The sequence below is a fragment of the Mus caroli genome, chromosome 3 (genome assembly GCF_900094665.2).
Source record: "Mus caroli chromosome 3, CAROLI_EIJ_v1.1, whole genome shotgun sequence".
In the NCBI taxonomy this organism is placed as follows: Eukaryota; Metazoa; Chordata; class Mammalia; order Rodentia; family Muridae; genus Mus; species Mus caroli.
In genome coordinates, this window is record NC_034572.1 from 82,100,793 (window position 1) to 82,128,550 (window position 27,758).

The 27,758-nt window shown below is 55.1% G+C and overlaps 2 protein-coding genes across 7 annotated transcripts in view; one reads left to right on the forward strand and one right to left on the reverse strand.

The window, feature by feature from the left end:
* Dcst2 (DC-STAMP domain containing 2) overlaps nucleotides 1-7,375 on the forward strand; it is a 12,311-nt gene extending 4,936 nt beyond the window's left edge. The window contains exons 9-15 of one of the 2 annotated variants that reach the window (XM_021158541.2): nucleotides 194-361; nucleotides 462-562; nucleotides 1,302-1,432; nucleotides 2,355-2,482; nucleotides 2,960-3,053; nucleotides 3,166-3,321; nucleotides 7,162-7,375. In XM_021158541.2, the coding sequence (XP_021014200.1) occupies nucleotides 194-361; nucleotides 462-562; nucleotides 1,302-1,432; nucleotides 2,355-2,482; nucleotides 2,960-3,053; nucleotides 3,166-3,321; nucleotides 7,162-7,183 (800 nt within the window). In that variant the 3' untranslated portion in view covers nucleotides 7,184-7,375. The remainder of the gene's footprint in view (nucleotides 1-193; nucleotides 362-461; nucleotides 563-1,301; nucleotides 1,433-2,354; nucleotides 2,483-2,959; nucleotides 3,054-3,165; nucleotides 3,322-7,161) is intronic. The other variant, XM_021158542.1, reaches the window with a different exon arrangement.
* A 93-nt stretch (nucleotides 7,376-7,468) lies between these two features.
* Zbtb7b (zinc finger and BTB domain containing 7B) lies at nucleotides 7,469-23,254 on the reverse strand. Of its 5 annotated transcripts, none has more exons than XM_021158749.2 (4): nucleotides 23,124-23,254; nucleotides 22,684-22,784; nucleotides 9,992-11,163; nucleotides 7,469-9,657 (listed from the first exon to the last, which is right to left on the reverse strand). In XM_021158749.2, the coding sequence occupies exons 3-4, from the start codon at nucleotides 11,155-11,157 to the stop codon at nucleotides 9,189-9,191; spliced, it is 1,635 nt and encodes a 544-aa protein (XP_021014408.1). In that variant the 5' UTR covers nucleotides 11,158-11,163; nucleotides 22,684-22,784; nucleotides 23,124-23,254; the 3' UTR covers nucleotides 7,469-9,188. The 5 variants fall into 5 exon arrangements, with proteins under 5 accessions (XP_021014408.1, XP_021014407.1, XP_021014406.1 ...); XM_021158748.2 differs by lacking the exon at nucleotides 23,124-23,254 and adding an exon at nucleotides 22,958-23,007; XM_021158747.2 differs by lacking the exon at nucleotides 23,124-23,254 and adding an exon at nucleotides 22,941-23,005.
* Between the last annotated feature and the right edge of the window lie 4,504 nt (nucleotides 23,255-27,758).

A 27,758-nucleotide genomic window follows, 5' to 3' on the forward strand; every position in this document is an offset into this window, starting at 1 on the left:
AAAAAAAAAAAAAAAAAAGTTTATAGCAGTGTCAGCTAGCTGGATTGTAGTGTTAGGAAGGAGGCCAGACCTCAGGGTACCTTGAGGGATCAGAGATGAGGGTGTGGGTTATGCCTAGGATCTGCCTGGCTCTACTTTCCAGGCAGAGATTGGGCCATTATCTTGAGTGTCTCTCATAGTATCTTTGTGCCAGGCCCTGTGGTAGTGTCTATATCGGTGGAAGGGTCCGGCTACTCAGGGAATATTTACCGTGACCTGGCATCAGCGTTTGATGTTATGCAACAAGGCAACGTCAGTGTATTGTCGCCGCGCTGCACCCTGCATCCCTCAGAACCAGATGCTAAGGGTTACATCCTTATTGGTATCTACCTCACTCGGAGTGAAGAGGGGAGGAGGAGAGCACGTGGACCAGGAGTGTGGCTAGTGCCTTGGGTAGTGCTCACTGTGTGCTGTGCTCCCAGGTACCATGTACGGTCTGTGTTTCTTCGTCACTCTGTTTGGCAGCTATGTCAGCAGGCTGCGGCGTGCTATCTGTGCCTCCTATTACCCCAGCAGGGAACAGGTGAGGAGGCCCTGATGCTAAGTTGGTGGCTGGCTGTCTTGGCTTTGAGGATATTGAAGTCCCTGGCAGCTCCAGTCTTTAGTCCTCTACCAGAGCCTACAGCAAAGACCGGGCCTTCGGGTGGAGCTGGGAGGAACCATATCCTTTGAGCCCGGGGGGGGGGGGGACCCTGAGGCATGTCAGTGCTTCCAAAGCTTTGCAAAAACCATAGCAGCAGGGCAGTGTGACCCACTCGGGTGTACCATATGATGGTTGCTGTGCAGGGACTCCAAGATGAAGGACGGAGTCTGGTTAGGCTGCCAGACAGCTATTTAAATTATTATTATTGACTTTTAGTTTATGTGCATTGCTGTTTTGCCTGCATGTGTAACTGCGTAAGGTTGTCAGGATTCCTGGAGCTGGAGTTACAGTTATGAGCTTCCATGTGGGTGTTGGGAACGGGACCCGGATCCTCTGGAAGAGCAGCCAGTGCTCTTAAGTCCTGAGCCATTGCTCCAGCCTCCCACCCCCACCCCCACTCCCAGACAGGCGGTTAAAGGGGATTCTTTTACTTTTTAAAGTTTTATTTAGGTATATCTTTTTTTTTTTTTCCTGTGTGAGTATATTCCATGTGTTTGTGGCCCCACAGAGGCCAGAGGTGTTGGATCCCCTAGGACTGGAGTCACAGCCTGTTGTGAGCTGACTAATGTGGGTTCTGGGGGAACTGGGGGTCACTTGTCCCCCACCTTCCCAAACCCAGGAAAGGATCACCTACCTTTACAACATGCTTCTGAGCCATCGGACCAACATAATGGCGACAGTGCAGCGAGCAGTGAGGCGACGGGCAGCTGACCAAGGCCAAATGAATATCCTCCAGGTGCTGGCCATCCGGTGAGCCTAGCGTGCTTCCCTACAGACCCAGGGTGGCAATAGGCAGAACAAGAGCCAGAGGGCACAATAGGTGGTTGTGCCTCCCAAGGACAAGATGTTTGGTTGAGAAGGTATCTAATCCATAACTTTCATACCCTGAACCAGAGGGTTGTTTGTTGTTTGTTTGTTTTAAGATTTATTTATTTATATGAGTACACTGTAGCTGTCTTCAGACACCCCAGAAGAGGACATTGGATCCCATTACAGATGGTTGAGAGCCACTATGTAGTTGCTGGGAATTGAACTCAGGACCTCTGGAAGAGCAGTCAGTGCTCTTAACTGTTGAGCCATCTCTCCAACCCAGGAGCAGAGTTTTATTTTCAAAAAATGTTTGTTTCTACTTAATGTGAATGGTTGTTCGGTGCATGCACCGTGTGCGTGTGGTGCTGGCAGAGAACCAATATCCTGGGGATTGGATCTTCTGAAAGAGCAGGCAGTGCTCTCCATTGGGTGGGCCACCTTTCCAGTCCTGAGGATGAGATTTCTCTTTAAAGATTTACTTATGTGCACGAGTGTTTTGCCTGCATGGATACTGTGTGTACCAAACACATGTCTGGTACTCATAGAGATCAGAAGAAGATATGGGATCCCCTAAAACGAGTTATGGATGACTATGACCCATCATGTAGGTGCTGGGAACCAAACCCAGGTCCTCTGCTAGAGCAACAAACGATTTTAACCACTGAGCCATTTCTCCAGCCCCAAAGAGCTAAAGGTTCTTGAGAGTGAGGAGTGAAGGGAAGGGGGGAGGGGCCGGCAATGGAGAAAAGGTTGCTAGAGTCAGAAAGATGGTGGTTAGGGCACTGGAAGGCCTCCCTCTCCATTGGCGGTTGGTGTGGGTTTGGGAAAGGCTAAGCTTGACATCGGTTACCTTTCTTCTAAGGTTGCCTTTCCTAAGACCATTGCTTGGCCCGTTTTCGCTGCAGCAGTCTTACTGCATGGGCTGTGGGGAGCCTGAAGACAAAGGGGGCATGGAGAACTTTGTGTCCTGCAGTACCCCAGGCTGCAGAGGTGAGTACCCCCATCCGTCTTGGTACTTGCACATGATGATCAACCATGGTTCTTCCTTTATGGTATTTTCCCATACCTTTATATGTCTGTACCCTTCAATTTCTACACATCTTCTCATTTACATAGGTCTATTACTATGCACCTTCTCATTTACATAGCTCCATTACAATGCATCTTCTCATTTACATAGTTCTATTACTATGTGTCTTCTCATTTACATAACAGCCTTCCTTTAGCCCCTTTCCCCTATAATGTCCTTGACTCCCCCTCCCCCCGCCCCCCCCCCCCCCCCCCCCCCCCCCCCTGCCCTTTCCCCTGCCCCTGCCCCTCCCCCCCCCGCACAATTTCCTACTGGGCATACTTGATAAGGATGGTCTTTCCAGGGCTGGGCTGGGGGGTGGGGGGCAAGGCCAAACACTAGGGAGCACAAGGTATGAGGGGTTAACTCAAGCCTCCTTCCCTCCTGGTCTCTTCTAGGTCTCTACTGCCCTACCTGTTTCCGGCTCCTAAACAACACCTGCTCTGTGTGTTCTGCTCCACTCTCCAACCAGGGGCACCTGGACCTGGAGCTGTGAGTCTCTCAGGGATTGGGAGATGGGGGCGCTGCAGTATGTGGGGGGCAGTGGGAATAATGGCCTTCTTCCAGGATATCTTTAGGTCATTGAGACAGTAGGCTTTTGCAGGGACTCCAGTGATGAAGAGGGTCCTCAGCTGTGGCTGGCTGCAGCTCGAAGAAAGGCCCCGGAGCAGGAGCTGAAACTTCGACAACAGCTTCAGGAAGCCCTGGGCACGAACCTTTCAGACAAGTCCACCTCCGAGCCCGAGAGAGCAGGAAACAGGTGGGAATGGTACCTGTTCTGTCACATCTGCTCAGGCTAGTGTCTGCCTCAATGCAGGGACAGGAGATAGGGCAGAGGAGACAAAGAGTTTCCCGAGAGCCTGCCCCCTTGCCTGAGTAGCTTAGCTTACAGTGTGTGTAGTGGGGGCGAGGTGTTTCGAACTCCCCATCCCCCCTCAAAAAAGAAAAAGAAACTTCACAGAGCAGGGTGTGGAGTGGCACTCGGGAAGACACTTCCAGCACTAGGAAGGCAAAGACAGGCAAATCTCTGTGAGTTCAAGGCCAGCCAAGCTACACAGAGAAAGCTTATTTGGGGAAGGGGCTGGGGTGGGTACAAACCAAACCAAACCAAACCCCAACCAATCTACAAGAAAGACTTCCCTGAAAAGGAGAGAAATGAGCTGGGGTTTGGGGCAGCCTGGGGTTTGTTAGGCACAGGCTAAGGGAGGCAAGGAAGCAGAGACCTTTGAGTTTGGAGAATGTAAAACATTTAGGAGGGTAAATAAAGCCCAAGGGTGTGTGTGCTTTGTGCTGGGTGTGGGACCTCGCTGTAAGAGGCAGGGTGGGAAGGACTGGGGGGTGGGGGAGGCTTCCCTGGCCTCCGGGGGGTCTTAGGTGGCTAAGGGACACATTCACTTTTATCTCTTCTCTTTCTGTTTTGAGACGCGGTCTCAATGGGTAGACCAGGCTGTCCTGGAATTCTGTGTAGACCAGGCTGTCCTTGAATTTAAGAGGGATCTACCTGCTTTTACTGCCTCATTGCTGGGATTAAAGGTGGGGAGGGTCATTCCTGGCCTTGGCCTCAAATGTTTACCGTCCTTCCTGTTTGGGATTACAGTAAAGGCTGGCATTACGGATAAACCACTGTGTCTGCTTCTCTTTTCCTTACCCCTCTTCCTTTTTCCTCTTCTTCCTCCCTTGTGGGTTCTAGCCTTGCACATGCAAGATAGGGCTTTTTTATTTTTTATCTTATTTTATTTTACTTTTTAAAGACAGGGTCTCACTAAGTAGACCTGATTTGCCTGGAATTCCATTCTATGTAGATCAGGTTGGCCTTGAACTCAGAGAGATAGGCATCTGCTTTAGCGGAATGCTGGGATTAAAGGTGTGTTTACTCTTATCATCAGGCCATTCTCTCTCTCTCTCTCTCTCTCTCTCTCTCTCTCTCTCTCACACACACACACACACACACACACACACACACACACACACACAGAGCACAGCCTAAGTTCTTTTTGTTTATTGTTTGTTGAAATGGGATTTTTCTATGTAGCCAAGAATGGCTCAAAACTCCTTCTCTAAAGCTGGGATTAGCCGGGTGTTTCACACCCTGCTCAAGCTTGTGGTCTTCAAAGATAAGTGTGTGTCTGTTGGGGGGAGGGGGGAGAACCAGTTTAGTCTATATAGTGAGTTCCTGAACAGTAAGGTCTACCTAGGGAGATCCTGGCTTAACAATCAGAGAAGTCTGAGGCTACTTAGTGAGTTCCATGCTAACCAGATCATTTTGGCAAAACCAGAAAAGACAAAAGGAAGGAAAGACGCTAAAGAGGCAGCTGTGAGGTAAGAGCACTTGATAGCCAGACAGTGGTGGCACACACCTTTAATCCCAGTATTTGATTTGGGGGGAAGAGGCAGGTGGATAGCTATCCAGGCCAGCTTGGTCTACAGAGTTGAGTTCCAGGACAGCCAGATATACACAGAGAAACCCTGTCTCAAAAAACAAAACAAAACCACTTGGGCTACTTTCAGGCTCAGTTCCCAGCACCCACATTGCAGCTAATGAGTATTTCTAATTCCAGGGGATCCAACACTTTCCTCTGGACTTTGTGGCCACTGGACATGCATACAGAACTCACACATATAAACAAGCAAAACATTCATAAAGATAATGAATATTCAAGGACAGAGATGGCATCGGGGTTAATACTTGCTATTCTTCCAAAAAATCCTTCCTAGCATTCATATTAAGGGGTGAGGGACTCATAAGCTGCAGACGGGATCTCGTGTGACTTCTGAACAAGCACCCACACGTGTGGCAGATACTGACATAGACATACACATACAATAAAAAGTTTTAAAGTAAGGAGAAATGGGAAATTGAATCTATTACTGGGAGCTACCGTAATAGGCTAAGGAGGCAGAAAGAGGGGGACAGGGGCAGAACCTGAGGGAAGAGGCTCAAGAGAGCAGGAGAGCTTAGCCCATGAAAGGCAAACCATGAGCAAGCTGGGACCAACATTCCATCCACAGCTGGGGGACCAGACAACTGGTATGTATGGCTTGTGGGAACATTTTTCATGGTATCAGGATGGCTAAAACTAGATCACAAAGCAACTGATAAAGACTCAGAAATAGAGAATGTGGCTTCTAAAGAGGGAGATGATTTTAGGATTCCTTTAATATAACATTTGCAATTAAAAAGAGGGCTTAATTACTTTATTGAGGCAGGGTTTTACTATGTAGCCTCTGGCTGGCCCAACATAGTTATATATACCAGGCTGGCCTTGAATTCATAGAGATCTGCCTGCCTTTGCCTCCCTATTCTTTTTGTTTTCTTAGACAGGGTTTCTCTGTGTAGCCCTGGCTGTCCTGGAACTCACTTTGTAGACCAGGCTGGCCTCGAACTCAGAAATCCACCTGCCTCTGCCTCCCAAGTGCTGGGATTAAAGGCATGTGCCACTACCGCCTATTCTTACTATGTGGTCCATGCTGGCCTTGAACTTGTAACCCTTCTACCTCAGTCTCCATAGAATGAAAGTTATGTGCTACCATGCTTGGCTCTAAAAAAAAGGAAGCCTGATGATAAAGAGTTGGCTTCACATACAAGGTACATGGCACCAACAGATGTTTCTGCATTTAGTACATTTAGGACATGGAAAAGAGCATTGAAGTCTATGAATGCAGTGTAGTAGCAGAGTGCTTTGTGAGAGCACAAGCTCAACCTCCAGCCCTGGACTAAGGTACCAGAGGAAGAGCTGGGCCAGGCGACGGTGCATGAGGTAGCCAGAGGGGCTGCTCTGAGACTGAAGAGTGGAGACCCTTCTAAACAGACTCGAGACTGCTCCAGCCTCAATTTCTCTAGGGAGTAGGAGGCAAGGACACCTGCTGAGACCAGAGAGGTGGCTGGGAGTGACATAGTTTTCAGAGTGGGTGGTAGAGGATGAAATGTCTGCTGTGGGGCAAAGAAACTGGCCCTGGGAGGCTGAGGGACTTCCAGGTAGAGTTAAGGGCAGGTGATAGTGAAGCCTTTGTTCTTAGTCAGAGGAGGTTTTTTTGTTTTTGTTCTGTTTTTTGTTTTGTTTTGTTTTTGCCTTTGGTGACAGGGCCTCAATATTGTAGGCCAGGCTGGTTTGAAATGTGTAGTGACTGTCCTCTCTCAGCTTCTGGAAGGCTGATCCCATTGTTTTCTCTTGCAAATATGGTAGCCACAAGTTTGAGAGTTGAAGTCTTTTTCTGGGTCAGTAGGAGAGAAGAAGGGATGAGTAATTTCGGGAACAGAGACAATCGCCTTTGAGCAGTTGGGGCAATTTGCTGATACCCTGGCTGGGTTGGAGAGGTCCTCATTAAGAGCACTGGGCGGTAGTGCACGCCTTTAATCCCAGCACTTGGGAGGCAGAGGCAGGCGGATCTGTGAGTTTGAGACCAGTCTGGTCTACAGGGACAGGGCTACACAGAGAAACTCTGTCTCAAAAAAACAGAAACAAAGTTACAAAAACAAAGGGAGAGGAAAGGAAGAACAGGGATGGATGCCAGGAGGGCGGCAGTTAGGGCCTGAGCAGGGAAGGTGGCGGAGGTTACCCACCAGTGACTTTGACCTTACTGGTCCTTCCTCTCCTCCCAGTAACCAGGACAGAAAGCAGTGACCTCAGAGGAAGCATCCACAGCATCTCCCAGAAGCTCATTGGGCTTTGTGGGCCTCCTTTTTCTCCCAGAACCCCAGGCACCACTTCGGAAATCCACTGTCCCCAAAGAAGCCCCCTCCCCAGCCTCAGAACCTCCCGACCCCTCCCACTCGCCTCCCCCCCCCCAATAAAGGAACCAAAAGTGGACACAAATATGAATCTTAAATTATTATTATTTCTTCCTGTCACTTACACCCGAGGCAGGGGGCAGGGGTAGATGAAGGGAATGGGGGAGGGGAATGTGTTCCCCCACTAAGGCACTGAGTGGGGAAGCCACAAGGAGAGAGAGTGGAGGCCACTGTCCCCACTCTCTGGGACTAAGCCCCAGGTTTCTCCAGCCCTGGGCTCCCCTATCACCTGAAATGCTAAGATGAGGCCCAGGGTACCTGACCTCCCTCCTAATATATTACATCATCACTTTTTAAATAGATACAGGGACTGGTCCCGCCACCCCTCCCTGTGTGGCCCTTCCCCACTGTTGGGGGTACCTGGGCAGCTGTGCAAATGGGCATGGAGGTGCATGGGGAGAGGAGAGCACCGGGCCCCTGAACCTGCCCCTTTCCAGGAGGGGGAAGGGCCACTAGGCCAAAGGGGTAAATAGTGCAAGGCAGAGCCCAGGCCGCAATGGGGGTCCAGCACCCAGCGAGGAAGGGGTGGGGTGAAGACTCTTCCCCACCCCAGGAAAATTGATAGTTAAAAATGTGAAATTGGATTTCAACAAGACCATCAGAAGAGGCTATGTACAGAACAGGGGTGGACTCAGTCCCGAGTGCCAGGCAAGGTCTGAGGGAAGGTTCCCTTACCTCTGGGTCTGCTCCGCAGCTCACTTTTCCCAGGGGCAAGTGAGTTGCCTTGCCTAGCCACCGTGTTGGCAAGGGGGCACCCCTTCACAGGCCTGGACGGCTGTGACTCTAGCTCATGAAAAGTGGTCGCTGGGGGGCGGGGGGGGGGGGCTCGCCCTTACAGGGCATGGCCACCAGATGGCGCCAGCTTGCCCGCTCCCCACAAGGCTACCTCAACCCCTCACCCCATCCCACACCCAGCGCCCGCCAGCCCGGGGGCGGCGTGAGTCAGGGGCAGCAAGCAGCAGAGGCGGCTCCCGCTTGCACCTGGGCGGGGAGGTAGGGAGGAGAAGAGGGTAAGACGCCCGGCCCGCCCTGCCCTCTGGCCCCAGGGAGGGAGCGCCAGGAACAAGACATTCCCTGCCCCGGGACGCGGGAGGGAAGAGGTGGAGAGCTCCCTTAGCTGGGCGGAGACCTTCTGCTACCCCCAGGGGCGGGCGAGCCAATCAGGCCACCCTGCCCTCCTCTTCTCCAGGACCCCATGACTCAGCGTTGGAACTGGGTGGAGGGGGACTGGGATGGCTCCGTCCTTACAGGCCCAGTCCCCACCGCCACCCCAGTCTTTCAAGCCTCTACCTTGTTTCCCCCCTCTTACCCTTCCTTTGCCACCCCCCTTTGCATAATTTACGGCCAGGAAAAAGGAACAGAAACCAGGAAGGAGGGGCAGTCCACCCCCTCACAGCCAAAACCCAGGGGGCATGGGAGTAGGGCAAGGATTTGGTCCTAAGCCCCAGCCTCCTAGAAACCCGCATAGCCGAAGTGGGACCCCACAAATCAGAGATAGATTATTGCTTCAATTCCCCAGTAGTGGCTGGGGACAGGGACCCCACCTTTATTGTGTGTGTGTGTGTGTGTGTATATATATATATACACACACACACACAGACAAACAGACATATATTTCATGTTTAACTCCTTGGGTGATCACCCCAATCTAGAGAGCTTGTGCCCCAAAACCTCAGCTTGTAATTGGAATGAAGGCTCTGGGGGGAAGAGGCGTTCGATTCTGATACCAAGAAGGTTCAGCACCCCCGACCCCGATACCACTTGTTTTATGTGCTCCCCGTTGCTTGGCGTGGTGTCCCAGGCCTTGTGCTGTTCCAGCCTGCCCATTCATCCCTCTTTTAAGAGGACTCCATGGCACCTTCGGCCTGTGGTGTGGTGGGTGTCCCTTCCTCTTCCTCCTCCTCAGGGGGCCCTTGTGTAGTGACTGGGGGTCCCGTGGTGGCCGATTGCTCCCAGAATCGAGCCAGAGAGAGGTGGAAGGTGTCCAGGTGGCCATTGGAGAGGTCGAGGCCAGCAGGGGATGAGGTGGTGGTCGAGGGCGGTGGGTAGTGAGGGGCTGCCACGTCATCCTTGCGGCGCCTTCGGGTGCGCACCTCCAGGCAGTTCTGACCCTTGAGATGGCGCTGCAGGTGGTCCTCCTTGGCGAAGGCCTTGTGGCACAGGTGGCACTCATAGGGCCGGTCCCCGGTGTGCAGGTGCATGTGGTTCTTGAGGTCGTAGCTATGCAGGAAGCGGGCTGGGCAGTGGGGGCATGAGTAGGGGCGTTCTCCTGTGTGCTTCCGCATGTGGATCTTCAGCTTGTCATTCCTAGTACGAGCAGGGGAAAGGGCAGACACTCAGGATTCAGGATAGGATCCCCAGCCCATCTTAGCCACGCCCCTTGGCCTTGACCCACCCTGGTTCCTCAATGTGGTTTCCCCACTGCTGCCCCAGGAGACCCTTTTTGATTAGCCCTTAACTCAATGGGCCCTGGCACTATGAGCTCCTCTGCTTCCAGTTCAATCTTCTTGGGAACTAGCCCACTCCCAATCATGCCCTTGTTTGCCTCTTTTGGCCTCCCACCTCATTCTAGGAACCCACCAGAGAGCTGGCCCCCACGCCACCCTCAGCCCATTCTGGGCCGTCCCCACCTGGTGCTCACCTGGTGAAGCGGACACCGCAGACCTCACAGGCAAAGGGCTTCTCACCAGTGTGGGTCCTCATGTGCCGAGGCAGTTTGCCTGCCCCGTGGATTATCTTGTGACAGACTGGGCACTCTTGGGGCATCTGTGAACGGCGTTTACGCACCAGCTTGTCTTGGCCATCCAGGCCTGGTGCCAGGGCATCCTGGTGCAGCGAACTTAGGTAAGCCATCAGGTCGGGGTCGATGGGATCTTCATCTGAGCCCAGCTCCTCTGGTGATAGCGAAGGCTCGTTACTCTGGGCTAGCCCGTAGCCTGGGGGGTATGCCATCTCCTCCTCTTCTTCCTCAGCTTCAAAGACTTCATAGTTCAGGGGCCCCTCGGCAGGTGAGGCGGCACCTGTGGGAGGACTATAGCTATCTCCGAGCCCACTGCCCCCACTGTTACCCAATCTACCAACCATCTCTTCTTCTTCGTAGGTCAAGGGATGGGTGAGTACTGTGGGTGCCTCAGGGACCAGATGGTTTGCTCGGGCCCCTTTGGTTTGAAGAAAAGCTTTCCGGGGTTTGCGGCTGCGGCGGGCGACAGGTCGAGGTGGTGGTGGCGGTGGCGGTAGGAGGGGCACCTGTGGAGGGCTGTCTTCACCGTTGGGCATTCCTGAGGTTGAGGCTGTGGTGGTGGCAGTGGCGAAAGCCTCCAGGTACTGTCGGGCTCGCTCACAGTCATCTTTATCTGGGCTGGGGGCTTCCAGCCCACTGCCTTGTAAAATCTCCATGCAAGCAGCGATGACACATGGGATTTCCAGTAGCCGAGCAGCTTGGAGTACAGCCGGCATATTGGCGCTGCTGGTGGTCAGTGTGGCTGTGTAAGCAAACTCGAGCAGGGCACNTAGGGCCTCCGGCCCTACAAAGTCCAGCTCACACACACCGGCCCCTGCTCCCCCAGAAGCCGTCCCACCACCCCCTGTTCCCATCACGGTTCCCCCTCCCCCCTCCGTAAAGAGCTTCTTGAAGTAGTGGCTACAGGCAGCCAGCACAGCCCTGTGGGTTCGGTACTCAAGACCCTGCGTCCTGATGGTGAGGTCGCACAGATGGCCCAGCTGGCGCTGCTCGTTCAGGCAGCTCAGGAGCTCGCTGCTGTGGTCTGGGAATGGGATTCCAATCAGGTCATCCTCGGGGCTCCCCATCTTCTCCTGCAGGGTCAAGCAGAGGGTGAGGGTAAGAGAGATGGCACTGACTGCTCTTCTAGAGGTCCTGAGTTCAATTCCCAGCAACCACATGGTGGCTCACAACCATCTGTAATGGGGTCTGGCGCCCTCTTCTGGTGTGTCTGAAGAGAGCAATGATGATGTACTCATATATGTAAATTAAATAAATCTTTAAAAGAGCGCTTATTCTGGCCCATACCCTCCCAAATCACCTTCCATGTCATGCACAAGGGAACTGCGGTTCAGACAGACAAGCAACTGGCTTTCCGGGTGCAGTGCCAAGTGAATAGGGTCACCCCGAGTCAGCAGATCCAGACCACCTTCCTGGTTCTAACATGGCTCTACCCTGCTTCTGCAGGCCCGCCTTCCTGTGATCCTAGGCAGACTTGCATTTCATTGTTCCCATCCCCTGATCCCTTTAGAAGATGCTCTGGTCTGGGAGGCTAGGTACTGGAGTCCTGGTTTAGGCTTCAAGAAAAACTGACTAAAAGACCCATGTTTGTCATCAGAAAAATGTGTAGTGGAGCCTCCCCATAGCTCTGGGAGAGGCCAGGCCTGGCTGGGTTCTGTCACAAGCATAGTACACCCAACAAACAAAAGAAGCCACCCTCTTCCCCCCATGCCCCTCCCCAAGCTACATTCCCCAGCCACCAAAAGTTCATCTTTCCTTCAAGATCCCCGCTCCCCACATCCTCCCTCCCGCATGGGCCAAGGAACAGCTACCATATGCTGGGGTGTCACTGGGCAGGTACTTCCTGTACCCTCACAGATAAGCATCACTGTCAAAAAGCTAAGTCCCACCCCTCCTCTCCCCTCCCCACTTAAACTATTCTCTCCCTTCCTCCCTCCCTTCCTCTCTCTCTCTCTCTCTCTCTCTCTCTCTCTCTCTCTCTCCCCTCTCATTCCAGTCGTTGGCCCAACTTAGAGTCTCTCCATGCAGGGCCTGGCCCACCTTCGTCACAGGGGGTAGGGAAGGATTGTGGAGTGGCTTAGTTGAATGACCTTGAACAAGTCATTAAGGTGAGGGGGTAAATGCAGTCAAGTACGGCCCAGTGCCTAACACACAGCAGGAGCTCAGTCCCTGGTGTGGCCTATACTTTACAGTTACACAAGAAGGGGTTGGGAACACCAGGCATAGTGGCGGCACACGCCTTAAATCCCAGCACTTGGGAGGCAGAGGCAGGCGGGTCTCTACGAGTTCAAGGTCAGTCTGGCCTACAGAGTTAAATTCCAGGACAGCCAGGGCTATGTCAGGAGACCCTGTCTCAAACAAACAAAAACCAGAAACAACCAACAAACTAACCAACCAATCAAAAACCCAAACCGAAAACACAACACAAAAACCAACCCGGGGCTGGGAAGTACAGCTGCAAACGGCTCGCTTGCTCGGCAGGCAGGTCAGTCCTGATACTTTGTTAGTCTAGAGCTACTAGAGACTGCAACAGCTCTGGGCTCTGGAGTCAGCCAGGCCTGAGTTTGAATTCTTAGCTCTGTGATCTTAAGCAAGTGATTTTTATCTCGGAGCCTCTTTCCTCATCTGCAATACTGGATAATTCCAGCTGACCCCAGGGGTTGTGGCGAGGGGTAAATCAGGCCAGGTGTGGCATAATGCCGAACACACACAGTAGGGGCTCAGTCAGTAGTCTGGCCTCAGGACAGATTCCAGCGCACATATGGTCTCGGCCTGACTAGGAGACAGCCCTGCCTCTTCCTTCCCTGAATGTACCCTGAGGGAGCCAGGTTACTAGGGAGCTACTTGACCTAGGACAAACCACTTCCTTTCAGAGGCCTATTCCTCCTCCACTGCAATGCGAAAGGCTAGTCCAGACAATCCTTCCATCAGTTTGGTTGATCAACCCTGGTCACCTATGGGAAAGAGTTTTGGGGGACAGGGGTGTGAGTCAGGGGCTACTTATTTCCTCTTTAGGACATAACACTGCCACAGTGGCCTGCCTGCTGCCACCTTCACTCCAAAGCCAGAGCGCTTACCTGGGAGCCCTGAGTGAATGGTATCCACTTGTCTGGAAGCTACACCTGGGCAGCCTTAGGTATCTCACCTGTTCCCACTCTAAGTTCCCAAACCACTTCCCGCCCTTGGGGACCAAGCAGTCTGGGAGTCCTCTCCACTCCCAGTACTTTACTATAATACAAGAGGCTAATGGCCCCAGGACTTAAGAACAAATAAAAATCAGGTAGGCAGCAGTGGGCACCCTCCAGGGTCCAAGTGCATGTTCCTCTTAAGGGGCACAAGTGGGGCACTCCTTGCTACCCATTGGCTGGGAGCTGGGTACCCAGAGGCACGTGGCTCACCCTATCCTTCACCCTCCTTCCCTACCTACTCCACCCATTCCCGTTGGTAAACCTGCCTCCTTTCTCCCACCCCAGGGCTGATCTCTGTGGCAACTTGGTACGGCAGGTGTACTGTACCGATTGGCTGATCTTGCTGTCAGGTCACAGGCTCAGAGTAGTTCACCACCAACTCACATAGGGCTTGGGCAAGGGTGGGTGTTTTAACTCCTTAGGCTCAAATCCAATACCTATGGCCACAATGTATCGAGGAAGGACTAGATAGGCAGATGGCATACAGGGCAGGAGAGGCTGTTCTGGGAAATCCCCTAGCCCTGGCACCCATACCAACTGAGGTGCCACCTGGAACTATGCTACTGCCAACCAGGCCAAGGGGGCACTCCTAGCCCTATCATATGGGAGGAGTTGGTGGGGTGGAGGCCTCCCCTTCTTTCTTCCAGGGTGGGGCACTGGTGCCAGTATGCCCACCCCACCTTGGGCACCCTTCCCACATCTATATCCCAGAGGGCCCAGTCCCCTGACGCCCCATGTAGGCTGCCCATCCCCACCCAGCCTGGCATGCCCCCTCTTGCTAAGACCTTGTGGGCATGGGTGTGTGTGGTGGTTGGGGGGGGCAGCTATGCCAGGGAACCAGGCAAGGTCTGTTTGGTCTGTTTGCCTGGTAGGGGAAAGAACTGGGGGCCACGCCCCATCACTCCCCTCTTTCTCGACACCACCCCCCCAGGCTCCCCTCATTGTCAGGCCTGCTAGACCGGCCAAGCCAGTGGGCAGCTTTCTTGAAACCGGGCCCTGTGTCAAGCCTGCACCATCTTTGGTGGGGGAAAACTCAGAGTGACAATGGTGAGAGTTCTGATCACCTACCATCAGTACCTAAAGCACCTGCCAGCGTGTGTCCACCATCAAACCACCGAAAGGGGGAGGCACCGGCTGACTTAGACAAAGGCAACTAGAATCTTCCAGATGCTGACCTTAGGCAGCTTCCACACTAGGGTTGAGGGGCTCTGAGAGCTGAGAGCCAACCCTGCTGGCCTGAGCCAGCTGAAGGGCAGGCCTAGGAGGCCCTGAATGGGGCAGCTGAGTAAAGCTGGCCCCCCTTCTCCCCACCTTAGGGATTAGGGACTGGGGCTTAGTGTGTGTGGGGGGCAGCCGGCAGAAGCAGGATTAGTGGCGTAAAAAATAGATGTGGGCGCACAGAGCACCCCCCACCCCCCATTCCAAGGCCCCTTCTCCCAGCTCCGCCAGGGAGCCAGAGAGGTGCCTGGTCCTGTTTTTTCTGGAGCAGCAGCTTGGAGGGCGAGAGGGTGAGGGCCAGGCTGAAAAGCCTTCCTGCTAGGGATGACTGAGACCCAAGGCACTGCCCAGTGCTCCTGGTGCCTGGGCTGGCCACCCCTCCCCCTCTTTCTCCTTTCTGCCCCCACCCGGGCTCCAGCCTCAGGTTCTCTTCCTGTTTTTTTGGAACCCAGTTTGCACGAAGCTAGCTAGGGCTTTGGCCTGTGGCTGGACCAGAGGGGTAGGGAAACTGGACAGCCAATCCAAAGTCCTCAGGGACCCAGGAATCCTTCGTCCATGGTTCCTTCCGTCCTTTCTCAAGATTCTCAAGACTCATGGGGTCCAAGAAGCACAGATATCTGAACTACCCAGTTTCAGGCAGGTGAGGTGGCTGAGCCTCACTAGAGGATTAGAAGAGCCTCCACAGAGGGGGTCAAAAGACAGGTCCCGGGCCCAGGGATGCCCAAGACACTTAGGGAGCCCTCCCCTCCGGGTCCTCTAAACTTCTACAAGTCTTCCCCATCCCCCATGTGGCGCTTCCCCCCTCCTAACCTCACCACCCCCAGCACTCACACTTCCTGGGGGCCGAGGCGGGGAAGAGAGACCGCAAGCCACGAAGGGGGAAGGAGGCGAGGGGAGCTGGCTGCTTCCCGGTGCCGTGGGGGTTAAGCTCCCACCAAGTCCCCCGATCCTGGTGCAGGGGCTCCAGACTGAGGGACACCACAGCTGCTCCCTTGTAGTTTCCTTCTGTAACATCAGGTCTAGCACACAGCTCTTTAGCCCATCAAGGAGAATGGAACAAGATAAAGATGGCGGAGAAAGGAGAGGGGCACCTCTTTTCCAGTCTTCCCTCGCCCCCTCTGGGGGCTCATCAGCTGCCCTTTACTTCTGGGCTTTCGTTTGGACTTCTTTTCTTCTTTCTACCCTTTCCTACCTTCTGTGGGCCTTGTCTTCCCAGCACGAGATTGAACCTTGGTTTCCTTCCTTAGCCCTTATGGGTGTCCCACCATATGACCTCCACCGTGTCTGTCCCTGGGACTTCTGCTAGGAAGCACCGCCACATAGGGTTTCTCTCCCTCTTCCTATTACTTCTCTCACTAAAGCATCTCCTGAGCCCAACCTTTACCACGCTCCAAGCATCCCTCCATGCCTGTGTGGAACAGAGGCCAGAGGAACTGAGTCAGGACCAGGGCTTGTTCTGCAAGTCCTGGTCTTATGAAGAGATGGCTGAGTTTTGGGTACCCATACTTGCCTTCTGGAGGAAGCAGAGGACCAAAACTTGGGAGCCACTTGGAGAAAAGAGGTGGCAGAGGTGGAGTGTGCAGAGAGAGCGGATGTGGGGTAAGGGGGACAGTGAATGCCTCTGCCCGTCAAAGTTTCCAGCCCTGAAGCTAGTGGACTTTCCCGAGTGCCCACCCCAGCCAGGTAACTGACTATCTGCTTGGACAGACCCTGGTCATCAGGGCTCCCAGCACAGTCTGACTGGGCAATACCAGCTCTCCTTAGGGGTAAGGAGCCTGCACAATGTGCCAGGGTCTACCTTGTATCCCCCTCCCCCCAGCCATGTCTTTGGCTGGGTAACCAAGCTGGCTGGTAACCCCACACCCGCTTAGCCGCAGGCAGAAACCTGAGCCCCCCCAAGCCCCAGAAGACACCCCAGCCGGGTCCCCGGAGCCCAGCTCCCTGCCAGCCTGTCCAACCTCCTGGCCTGGCCCAGCAAGCACAGCCTCCGTAGGACCCTTCTTCTGCCTTTCTTGGTCCTCTTGGATCCCTTAGACTCTGAAGCCTTCCCCTCACTCTAACACCTCAGCTCCTCTGTTCCCTAAAGCCTCCAATGAAATCTGGGCACCCTCTTCCTAGCCTGTTTTTCAGTCCTCCTCTAACCCTTGGCCAATTCTAGGCCTCCGAGCCTCCCCTGGGGCCTGACCTCCTGAGCCAGAGCTGGGCCTACTCACCTGAACGCTGAGGGGCCTTGCCGGCAACTCCTCCTGGCCCCTGGGGGCAGCACGTTGGGAGGGGTGGAGGAGGGATAACTTGGGGGGGGGGTAGGGTGACTGGTCCCCACTCCAGCTCCCTCCTTCAAAGGGGCCGCCTACGACCTGGCCCAGCCCCTCCCCCTACAGCCTTAACCCTCTGGGTGCTGTCCCCCTCCCCCCAGCTTGGAGGGAGGGGTTACAGAAGGACTGGCAGCGTGGGAGAAGGCCCAGAGTCTCTGCCTGCAGTGCCCAGAGCCCCAGCTGTCCCCACCCCCGCCTGTCCTTACTCAGTCCTAAAAGGGGAAAAAGGTGAGGGGTAGGAAAGGTAGGAGCCGGCCCAGTCCAGGAGGACAGAGGTGAGGAGCAATGGGAGAGGCTGTTGGAGGTGGGACCAGGAGAAGGAAGGGAGGGGAGGGGACAGAAGACAGCCTTGGCCAAATCGGGAGGAGGGGAACTCTGAACATTCAGTGCCAGGGGTGACAGGTGCCTAGGTCCCAGCCCCTCAGGGTATGTGGAACTAGGGGAACATAGAGAGACCCTCCAGACCCTAGTAAGCTCTTGCCCTGTTCTGGGAGCTGTCCGGATTCTCTTCACCTTGTACCAGGCTGGGGCCCTCAGGGGCTGGGCAAGGCAGCACCCGCCCTCCTCATAGCCTCACCCCAAACCCACTCACATACCACAGTTCCTCGCCAGGGCACCAGCCCTGCCAACCAGGCCAGGGGGCAGCACTCATGCCAGACCCCAGTGACCAGGGGGACAAGAGCTGGCTGAGGAGGGGTAGACATACTGGGGGAGTTGTAGGCACCGAAAGAGGAAGGAGGCGGGAGGGGGCATATGCTGGGAAGCTCCTCGCCCCACCCCTTGCGCAAGCTACGCTACCCTGGCTGGTTGGGTGGGACCCGCCTGGGCCTCAGGGGGCAACTCAGGAAAGTTCTGAGATGAACTGGGTGGGCCACAAAATGTCATGTAACTCCTGGGATTTCTTATTCTTGGAGTGGAAGGTACCCCAATATCCTCCAAACAGTAGGTCATCCTGCTAGGCTCAGAGAGAATCACAGAAATGTCCCTGAAGATACCCCCTCCCTGCTACCCCCAACAGCTGCTGGCTCAGTGCCGCTGGCCTGCTGCTCCTCACCGGCTCCCGGCCTGGCTGGCAGCTACCCACCAGGATGCTGGCAGTCCTGCCCGCCTCTCCCTCCTACCCCCTGCTCGCAATGCCCTATGCCAACTGTGGGCCTGGGGTGGGGGAGGGTCACTTCTGTGCCTTGGTGCCAGGCAGGCGGGCCCGGGCCCCTGAGGTCCTATAGATAAGCCCCAAGACCCTGTCCTTAAGCCACCTCCTTAAGAGGAAGCATATTGCTTAGGGCTGATACTGAGAATGGATAGGCCTATGAGCAGTTACCGAAGGATCCACGCCCCAAGGTGGGGACCAGTGTCTCTCCTGTCACCAGGCGCCAATCTCCCAGCATTCCCCTTACAAATGCTTGGGCACCAAAGTCCCCGCAATTCCTCAGAGCCCCAGTCTAATGCCTGTAGCCTGTGAGGGAGTAGGGTGGGGCTGCTCCCTGCCCTTTGATCCCCATAAAGGGAGGGAACTAGCCTGGAGGGCAGGGGGCAGGGAAAGAGTTCATGGGGCCCCTCATTTCCCCTGCCAGGGGCATCAGGGCAGGGTGTGGGCATCTCTTGGGTGGGGCTCCTCCTAAGGTGAGGATGGGCAGTCTCAGCAATGGGAGATGGATGTCAATACTTGGTGTCATATGGGAATGAAGTGGCAAGAACAAAGTAAAGAGAATACAGAGGGTCTCTGTTGCAACCCACTCCAGTACTGACTTTTACCCTTACCCAGATACACTCTTAGACTTGGCCAAACTGAGAGCTCAAGGACTACAACTCCCAGTGTGCACCACAGCTGCTTTGCATGTACACTGGGAGTTGTAGTTCCCTTAAGAAGCCCTGGGTTCTTCTCTTCCCAAGAGCTTAGCTGGTAGGTTAGAGAAAGAATGGTCACAGATCTCTCTAAGTGGAACACGATTTAAGAAGTGTAAGACAGGTTAGTAAGTCCATGGTGGGTAAAGAAGACCCCCTTACTCCAGGCAAAGGGGAAAGAAAGGAGGAAGGAAGGAGGAGAGGATGTCTGTTGAAAGGGGTATATGGTTGGGGAGGAGCTGGGGGGGGGGGAGTGGAAACAGGAAGGAAACTGAAGCCAGAGACATGAAGTCGAAAGCAAGGTCTTGGGGGAGCCCCACTCTGAGGCGTGGCAGAGACTGGGAAGGCATTTCTCCCACCATTCTGGTGACCTGCGAAGGTACAGGAGGAAATGGTGATGTTAAGTGATATCCAATTAATGTATGTGTGTGGGTAGGTGACTGGCTCCATTTGTTGGCCATCTTTTGCCATAGGTACCCTCAATGTCTGGATGTGGTATGGGTATTTGCAGCTTAGGGACCTCTGAAGGTGCTAGCTAAGAAAGCTAAAAGGCAGAGGAAGAGTCTGGGGCAAGGAAGGACTTAGGCTGATGGTGAACACAGCGCAGGAAGCCATGTGTGGGGTTAGGTCCAGGTGTGAAGTCAAGGTAAGGGCAGGGCAGAGACCTTAGGAGCTAGGAAGCCTCAGGGAAGAGATGGCTAAAGGGTCCCGTGTCACCTGCTTCCTACCCATCCCAGGCTGTGGGCCACAAAGAGGGAATCCTCTTTAGCCCCACTGAGACATTTGCTAAAGGTACTTGGACTAGCGCGGCCTTTGAGCATAAAAAGATATGGCATCGCAGGAAGCCAGATGGCATCTGGGTGTCTTTCCCTAGTGGAGGTGGAGGTCAGAGATGGATAACATATCTACTTTGAGGACACTTTTTCTGGGGTCCCTGAAGTTCTGTGACAAACGCTGACAGGTCATAGGGTTATTGCTAAGGCCTTAGCTTGGCTAGGTGGTGGTGGTGGTAATGGGGTCTCTCACCCTCCAGTTCTTGATCAGTCATTCTACGCTTTCTTCTCAGCCCCCCAGGCCTGCATTGGCACCTGGCTGCTGTGGTGTTGGCAGGACTGGAGGGGGGGGGGCAGCAAGGCAACTTCAAACTGTCCGGGCAAAACGTCAAGTTTACTCACGGGTTTACTCAGCAGAAGGAGGGGGGAAGAGGACAGAGCAGGCACACCCCATGCCAGGGTCCCATCCATCTGCCTGTCTCCACCTTCCTCCCCCACCCTCCTTTTTAGCCCTGGGCCAAAACAGGCACAAGCCCCAAGGCCTGGTGGCAGGGCTGTCTTAACTCTCAGGAAGGTCAGAGAGCCAAGCAGGCTGGAGGCAGGAAGCCCTGAAGCAGGCCCAGAGGCGTCTATCAGAGGGCAGTGCCCTGTTTGGAGCCCATCTACTCCCTGGCTTAGGTCTTTGGCCTTGGGCCAAAAGAACTGGGTCTCTCCCTCTCTCAGCTATCAAAAGGAGGGCCTTGCCTCCTCCACCTGAGCAGTCTGCTGGCCCAGTAAGTTCTGACCCCCAAATGGGTCTTGAGCTGGGCCTCAGGTACCAACACCAATGCCATTCAGGATACCATTCATCTTAGCCTTGGCTGGGAATGGGGGGCCAGCACTCTATCTGACCTACTTCCCTTTCCTCCCCACCTGTTTTCACTCTCAGCTTCTCTCCCCAAGCCTTCACTGTCCCCACCCCAGAGGTGCTCCACCCCCCCCCCCATGCCTGCTGGGTCCCCTCCCCCACTCTTCCCCAGGGTGCCAAGTGCAAGCACACAAAGGGCCCGATGGTGCATTGTTAGCCCAGCCCCCGCTGCCCGCCGCGCCCTCCTGGGGCAGGCACTAGGCCAAGGAGGAGCTGGGGGCGGTGGGTGCCAGGGGGCACCATGGGGAAGGGGGAAGAGGACAGCACCTGTCTCCCAGCCACCGGGGCTGTCGCACCTGGACTGAGTAGTAGAGAGAGGGCCCCATTAGAGCAGGCCTGTCTCCTTGACACCTGAGCCTAGTGGGCACTGCTTGCTTTCTTCCCAAGAGCCCCTTTCGGATGGTATTAACCCCTTCCTGACCCCAGGCTGGGGATGGTGGTACCCAAGGGAGGGGGGACAGTGTCTGGGGGTGTCAGCAGGCAACAGCGTGCCTACAGCAACCATGTAACAGGCACGCTGGGGGAGCTGGGGTCCCGGGGGCCAGGGACAGGAGACACTGGCAGAGATTTCTCCTTGTTTCATCAGCTGCTCCGGGGGGAGCCCCCTGTCCTTGTTACCACGAAGGAGGAATACTAACTACCATCCAAACCAAGTCAGAAATATGCCCTTCTCCTGCCCAACACAATACTTCTTATGCCCAGTATCTCCTCCCAATCTAATGTCCACTCCATGCCAGCTCCATAAGCAGTGCCAGGAGGGTACAGGGGTGACCAAACCAGTTGGTGTGTGTGGGGTAGCAAAACGCAACCCAATAATCCTCCAGGCCTTAGCGGCCCCCCCCCCACCAAAACACACACTGCCTCAAGGGAACGGAGAGTTCCTATCTTGGTTTATTTAACTCCTCACTTCCCAATCTGACTCCCCTCAACCCTTGATAAACGGTCCCCTCCTCTGGGAATAAGTTGGGGGAAGGAGAAATAGCTGCGCTGACTCATTCCCGTTCTCAGCTGCAGCTAGGGGTCTCCAAGGCATTCGGGAGGGGGTCAATTCAAGAACGCCCTCCACCTGGCCCGGAAGCCAGGACAGCTTGCCGGTCTCCCCTTCTCCCCAGCACCCACTTCCGGTGTCCCAAACTAGGTCAGCAGTGCTCGTTTCCTGTGGGTCAGCTAGCACCGGCGCCTCTGCCCCTCCCCTGCTCCGGACCCAGGCTCCCCGCCTTACCCCCCGCCCCCCCAGGGCGCCCCGAGGTCTCACCACGTCTCAGCCGCCCTTTGATACATGGGGGTTGTGCGGGGCGGGGGGCAGGGGACCCGCCCTCTCTCCAAACACTAGCAGGGCCGGGGCGCCTGGGCAGGCACGTGTCCGGGCACAACCCGCTGCCCACGCTGCCCCCCCACTCCCGCCCCCCCCGCTCTGGCCAGGACACGTCGCTCTCTTACTTGGGTGGGGTGGGAGGAGGGGAGAGAAAGCTGGAAATGGAAAGCAGCGCCCCCCACCCCTTTGAATGGCCAACCTCGGCCAGCGGTGCGCACTAGGTTTCTACCACACAGCGACCCCCACTCTGCTCAGGGCAGGTGCGCCGGCGGCGGCGGCAAGACCGCTGGTAGGTCGAGTTCTTATCACCCACCCTCGCACGGGAGTTGTGAGAGCAAAAGCTGACTTTGAAAAGGTGGCGGTGGGCCTGAGGCTTGAGAGACCGGAATGTGATTGCGGAGCGGGAGGGGCAGAGGGGTCGTCCTGCTGAGCCGCACTACCGCTGGAGAGACGACGCGGCTCGGGAAGCGCAAGAAACCGAATAGTCCAGCCGGTAACTTTCCCCCAAGCCGCGGTTCCTCCCGCTGTCCCCCACCCCCCGTGCCACTGGCCTGGGTCCAGCCCACCGTGCCAGGGGGGCGCGGAGCTGGGTGGGTGGGTGGGGACACGCGTTGTCCTAATTAGAGTCCGTCAGGGTTTCCATTCCCTCCATTCGGTCGGGTCTGGGGTCTCCCCCTAAAGTCACAAAAGCGACTGGGGGTGGGGGTAAGTTCAGTGCAGCTCACCCCCTCTCCATCCCGTAGCTCACGGTCTGTATGATATTAGAAGTGCAAAGAAAGTTTCTGGAGACCCTCCGCTCAGAGTTGGGGGGAGGCCATAGTCCATAGTTCTCTACCTTTCCTCCAAGTTAAAACCAATTTCAAAGACCCAGGAAAGCTACAGGGAATGCGACTGGTTGAAATCTGGTGTGTGTGTGTGTGTGTGTGTGTGTACGTGTGTGTACAGGGGTCTCACAGGACGCACGAAGGACACTGCAGTAGGCTCGAGTTTAGTGTACCCCGAGCCAAGGGACAAAAAGTGGGGTTCACTTACCTTTCAGCCGTTGGGTCCGTTCGCTGGAGCTGCAGAGGCACAGGGTGTAGGAAGAAGCGCGTCCCCCGCCAGGCTGGGGGGCTTGGGACTCTGCTCCGGTCCTGGTCAGAAGGCCGCGGTCAGTGGCTCGTTGCTCGTTGCTGGGGGGCTCCTCCTCCGCCACCCTTTGCCTCCTCCTGCTGCCCGCCCCCCCCTTGGCCGCGGAGAGCTGTACATTCACCTGGCTCCCACTCGCCCCCCCCCAAGGCCCGCCTCACCTGTCCTGCTGTCTCACCTGTCCTCTCTCTTGCTTTCCCCCCATCCCTCCCCTCCCNCCCCCCGCCCCTGCCACCCCCAAACTCCCCCCCCACCCTTAGCAACACCCTCTGTCACTTCCTGGTTTTTCATCCGCCCCCCCCAGGCACCCCCTCCCTCCGCCCAATAAGGACATAAACTTCCACCTCTTCCAACAGCTAGTTCCAGCAGGGAGCATATGGGTCCCTCCCTCCTTTTCGTCCCTTTTCTCCGAGATTTTGCTTCGCTCCCTGAGCCTTTCCCACCCTTTTCCTTTCCCTTCTTCCCTTCAAACTCCCTTCACCTGCCGCGATCCCTCTCCCTCTCTGCTTTCTACCACTATCTCCTCCGGTCCACCTTAACTGGAGCTCCGCCTCCGACTCTGTCCAGCCCTCTGCTGCTGCCCAGCTCCACCCCTTGCACGCCACCGCCCTGCCCATCCATTGGCCTGAACACCCGCCTATCCCATGTGGGACGCGCCTAGGGTTCATCCAGGGAGTGGGTGGAGCCTGGGCTGGCCAGAAACCAGAAGGGGAGGGAGGCCGAAGACAGTGTCCGCAGTGGCCAGGGAATGGAGCAGCCCCCTCAGGGACTTCCTCTCTTTCAAGAGGGGCTTCTGTAGGGTCACCACCTGGGGAGGGAATGGTATGAGAGGTTACGGATACGCTGCTGGGGATGAAGACCTAAAATTTAGAAAGAGTGGGGTCCTGCCGAGGGGCTTTAACCAGGTCAGAGCCCCAGGAAGAGAGAGAACCTCTAGACATTGAGCTTCAGCCTCTTGGCCCATCCCCCTCCGAGGGAGCGGGGGAGTCGAGGCTGTGGGCACTCTAGGTCCCTCCCCACGCGTGACGGCGCCCCGCGGGGAGGGAACAGTGCCCGGGGCAAGGAGCCTTTGCGCTCTAGCCAGTGCCCGTTGCTGCCTTGGCATTTTCAAAGGGGAGGGACTGAGTCTGGGAAGGGGGAGGTGCGCTCCCTCTGGGGCCCCAGCGCTTTGCCTTCAACCAGCCGGTACTTTTAGTGGAGAAACTGAGACCCTACCGTGGAGGGATCTTGGCGCAGATTCACTCAGACCCCCAGGTGACGATAGAGACCTGGGTGTTTTAGGATGTTTGCTTAAGTGGGTTTGGGAAGAACTGGTATTCGTATTTAAGTGCCCGACCCAAAGAATGGTAGCCTCTGAGGGACGCTTACAACTGGGCTGGCGATGCTATGGACCCCAAAAGGGCCCCTCCCACTCGTTTCAAACGGAGTCAAATCCCGCTCTCTAGGGCCAGGTTCGGCTTCGCAGCAGCAGGCCAGGCGGAACCGGGTCGGACTTGTTCTGTTTCCCAGCTCCCTCCGCAGGGGGCCTCCTTCCCTTTCCAGCAGGTGGCTCCGCAGGACACCAGCTCAACCTGTTGGACCACAATGGGCGGTGCCAGGGGGGCCCTGGCCCTCACCCGGGCTGACCCGGGATCCCCAAGCAGGGGGAGGGGTGGAGTCGGCCCTTCCCTCCCTCTTTCTCCTCTCCCCCCTGACATGACTCAGCCTCGAGGCCGCTGCTCTGCCCCTCAGCCAGGGGCGGAAAGTGTGAGGTGCCCCGGAGGGCTCAAGCCAAACTAAACAGCCCCTCACCCCAGACATTATCTCACTGGAGAATTAGGGGGGCAATAGGGACCAGTGGCTAGCATGAGGAACTCTGGCTCAAGCAATCCGTTCCGGGTTTTCCTATCGTTTCTGTCCCGCTTTCCCCCGCCCCCAACACCAGCACGCCCTAGGTCAAGTCTGATCTTTGCTCCAGGTTTTCCTAGCGGCCCCGCAGGGCTGTTTCACGTCGGAAGGATTCCGAGCAAGAAGTGTCTGGACTAGGGTTTTTCCCTTCCTTCTACTGTCAGGGTCCTGCTGACCAGGGAGTAAGCCTTGCTAGGCAACAGTACTAGACACCTAAGTAAAGTGGAGGGAAAACTGCTTTCACGAGAAGGGTACAAGACCTAGGAAAAAGATTTGGGAGAGGGTAGGAAAGTGGCCCAGGGCTCCAGAAGAGTGAGGGTCTTGTCAACTAGCTCTAAGGGACTTAGACGCGAACCGCTCTGTTGTTCCACCCCTGCCTCTGGAATTGCTTCTGGCTAGACACAACCCGGATCTTTCTGCGGCTGGATTATCATTTTTTAGCAGTCCTGGAAATCTACTGTTAGTTCCTTAGTGGCTCTTTTCCATTCCATGTTTCCATGTTTTTCTTTTCCTTGTGGTACAAATAGTTATTAGTTCCCTTTCATGTTGGGGGAACACCGACTTGAAATTTCTGTCTAAATCCCCTCCCCCGCTTTGGGTCGTAACTGCCAAACCAGAGACCGAGGCCAAGAAGCGCTAGTGGGACCCCGCCCCTTTCTTGGGAATCTGGCGTCTCCCCTGACCCCCATATCAATCCCATATACACCTGAGCTGCTATAGAACTGGAAGGCGAGTGTGGGGTGTGCAGGGGCTTCCTGGTGAGCGTCCCCCATCCTCACATTCAGACTTTACATCTTCAGGCAACTTTCTAGATTCTAGACTTTAATGCACGAGAGAAGTAGGTGAGTAAATACCCCGAGAATGAGATGTTTGCCCTGAGAAGGATAAAAGCTCCAGCAAGAAGGACTTTATAACTAAAGCTGGGAATAGTGACTCTGAGTGGCGGCCTGGTTTCGAGACTGGCTGGTCCAAGTACACAGAAGAGTTGAGCAGCTACAAGTTTGCGGAGTCCCGGAGGAAGTGTGCGGCTGGAGGCGAGGCTTTCCATGTCAGGGTCCTAAAGTGAGTCTGGGGGCCTGTTTCTGGTGGGGGCGCTGAGCTGAAAGCAGCGCCTCGGTCTGCTCCAGGCGCCCACCTAATCGCTGCTCCCCCGCCCCTTTCCCGCGGCTGCCTCCGCTTCCCTCGAAAAACCCGCCGCCCAGGAAACCGCTGGGGGCGCTCAGACCGCAGCCCCCTCCCTCCCGCCGCCCCCCAGAACCCCTACCGCGACCGCCCAACCCACCTGAAGAGGCGGTGGCTGCCAAGGGTACCCCCTCCCGCCGACTCCCCCCCTACACCTGCGGGTAGCACTATTTATAACTGCGCGCCTATTCTGGGCCTCTCGGCTGGAGCCCGCTGCAGCGCAGTGCTAATCGCCGCTGGGATCTCTGCGCCCCCCAGGGCTGGGGAAGGTAAATTTAGCTTCAGGAAGCTCCGGGGAACATTTTCCAAAACTCCACGTCCCAGACAGGCAAAACAGAACCCCTCTGCGCGCAGCCTGCTTCCTACCTGCCACTAGGTGGCGCAAGGCTCCTAAACCCCTTCCAGTTACCGGTTAGGGTAGCGGTTCTTCAGACCAGGCCAGATAAGGAGCTGTGGGTAGCTAACTGGTTGGAATGGATACTTTTTAGGAGGCTGGGGAAAGACGCTCAAGTCTGAGAAGCCAGAGGCTTCTTCCTAGGGATGGGGAAATAACTCCTATGTAAACGAAATGCAAATGAGAGCATTGTTCCTTGTGCCTAGGGGTGTCTGTGCCCAGGAGTGATTGCCAGCTTCTCCTCTCTGTCTGCTGTGAAAATGTGGGGCTGTCCCCCTTGGCCCTCAGATTCATCTTATTGTGATTTCTTTCTTACCTCTTTGTGCTCCACCCCCAACTCTGTCTCTCACATTGCACCCTTGGTTCTACCTGGAATGTAATCTACAGACATTTTGGATAGAAGGCTTTTCTCTTGCTGTGATTCTTGAAGGTCACGTTTAGCTTGTTGGTCTAGTCTGCTCCTTTCAACCCCAAAGAGTCCCCTATCTATTGTGCCTGCTAGAGGGCTTCAAGGAGCCCAGGGCAGGCAGTAACTCCCCTCTCTGTCTTGGTATCTTGCTTCTCTACCCACCCTGTCCTAGGCTCCTGAAGCCACAGGTAGAGTGTTCAAGACCCGAGTAGCTCTTTTGGGCTGAGAGCATTGGGAGAAGTTGCCACATGTCTTTTTCTCTTCTAGAAAAATGGGAAAGTTGTTGGTAAGGAAAACCATTGTAGTCAAAAGGTATTTAGATGGGACCTTAAGTTGGTCCAAGGAGCAAAGGACACAGTGATCTTGGAGCTTTGATGGGAATCAGCTTCTGCTTAGGAGGGATGCCTCTGCCTCCTGGCCCACTAAATTCTTTCTTTTCTTTTCTTTTCTTTTCTTTTCTTTCTTTTTTCTTTCTTTCTTTCTTTCTTTCTTTCCTTCCTTCCTTCTTTTCTTCCTTTCTTTCTTTCTTTCTTTCTTTCTTTCTTTCTTTCTTTTTCTTTCTTCTTTTTCTGTTTGTCAAGACAGGGTTTTCCTGTGTAACCCTAGTTATCCTGGAACTCACTTTGTAGACTAGGTTTGTAGATCAGCCCACCTCTCTGCCTCCTGAGTGCTGAGTGCCAATACTGCCTGGCTCAATTAAACCAATCATACGAGGAAGGAAGGTTAACGAGGAATCCTGATTTTGATTCTGGACAGGAGTCTTACTATATCGCTCATGCTGTTCTCCACCTCCCGGGATCAAACCGCCCACATCAGCTTCCAGAATCAAAGGGAAGATAGATGTGTGTGTGCTACCCGCCTGGCAAGCCCTAAAGTTGAGATGTGGAAACGTGGGTGCACTGAATGTCTGTTCTACTGAGTGTTCTAAGAGTGTTGTCCTTCTGACCTTGGGATGAATCGCTTCCCTTTTTGGGCCTGTTTGTTCAAGTTAATGTGAAATAATTCCCTTTAACGTTAGTTATCTTTCCTGCTTTTGTTCTGTGTGTGTGTGTGTGTGGGGGGGGGTAGGGTTGTTTGTTGGTTGGTTCTGAGTTAGGTCTCACCACC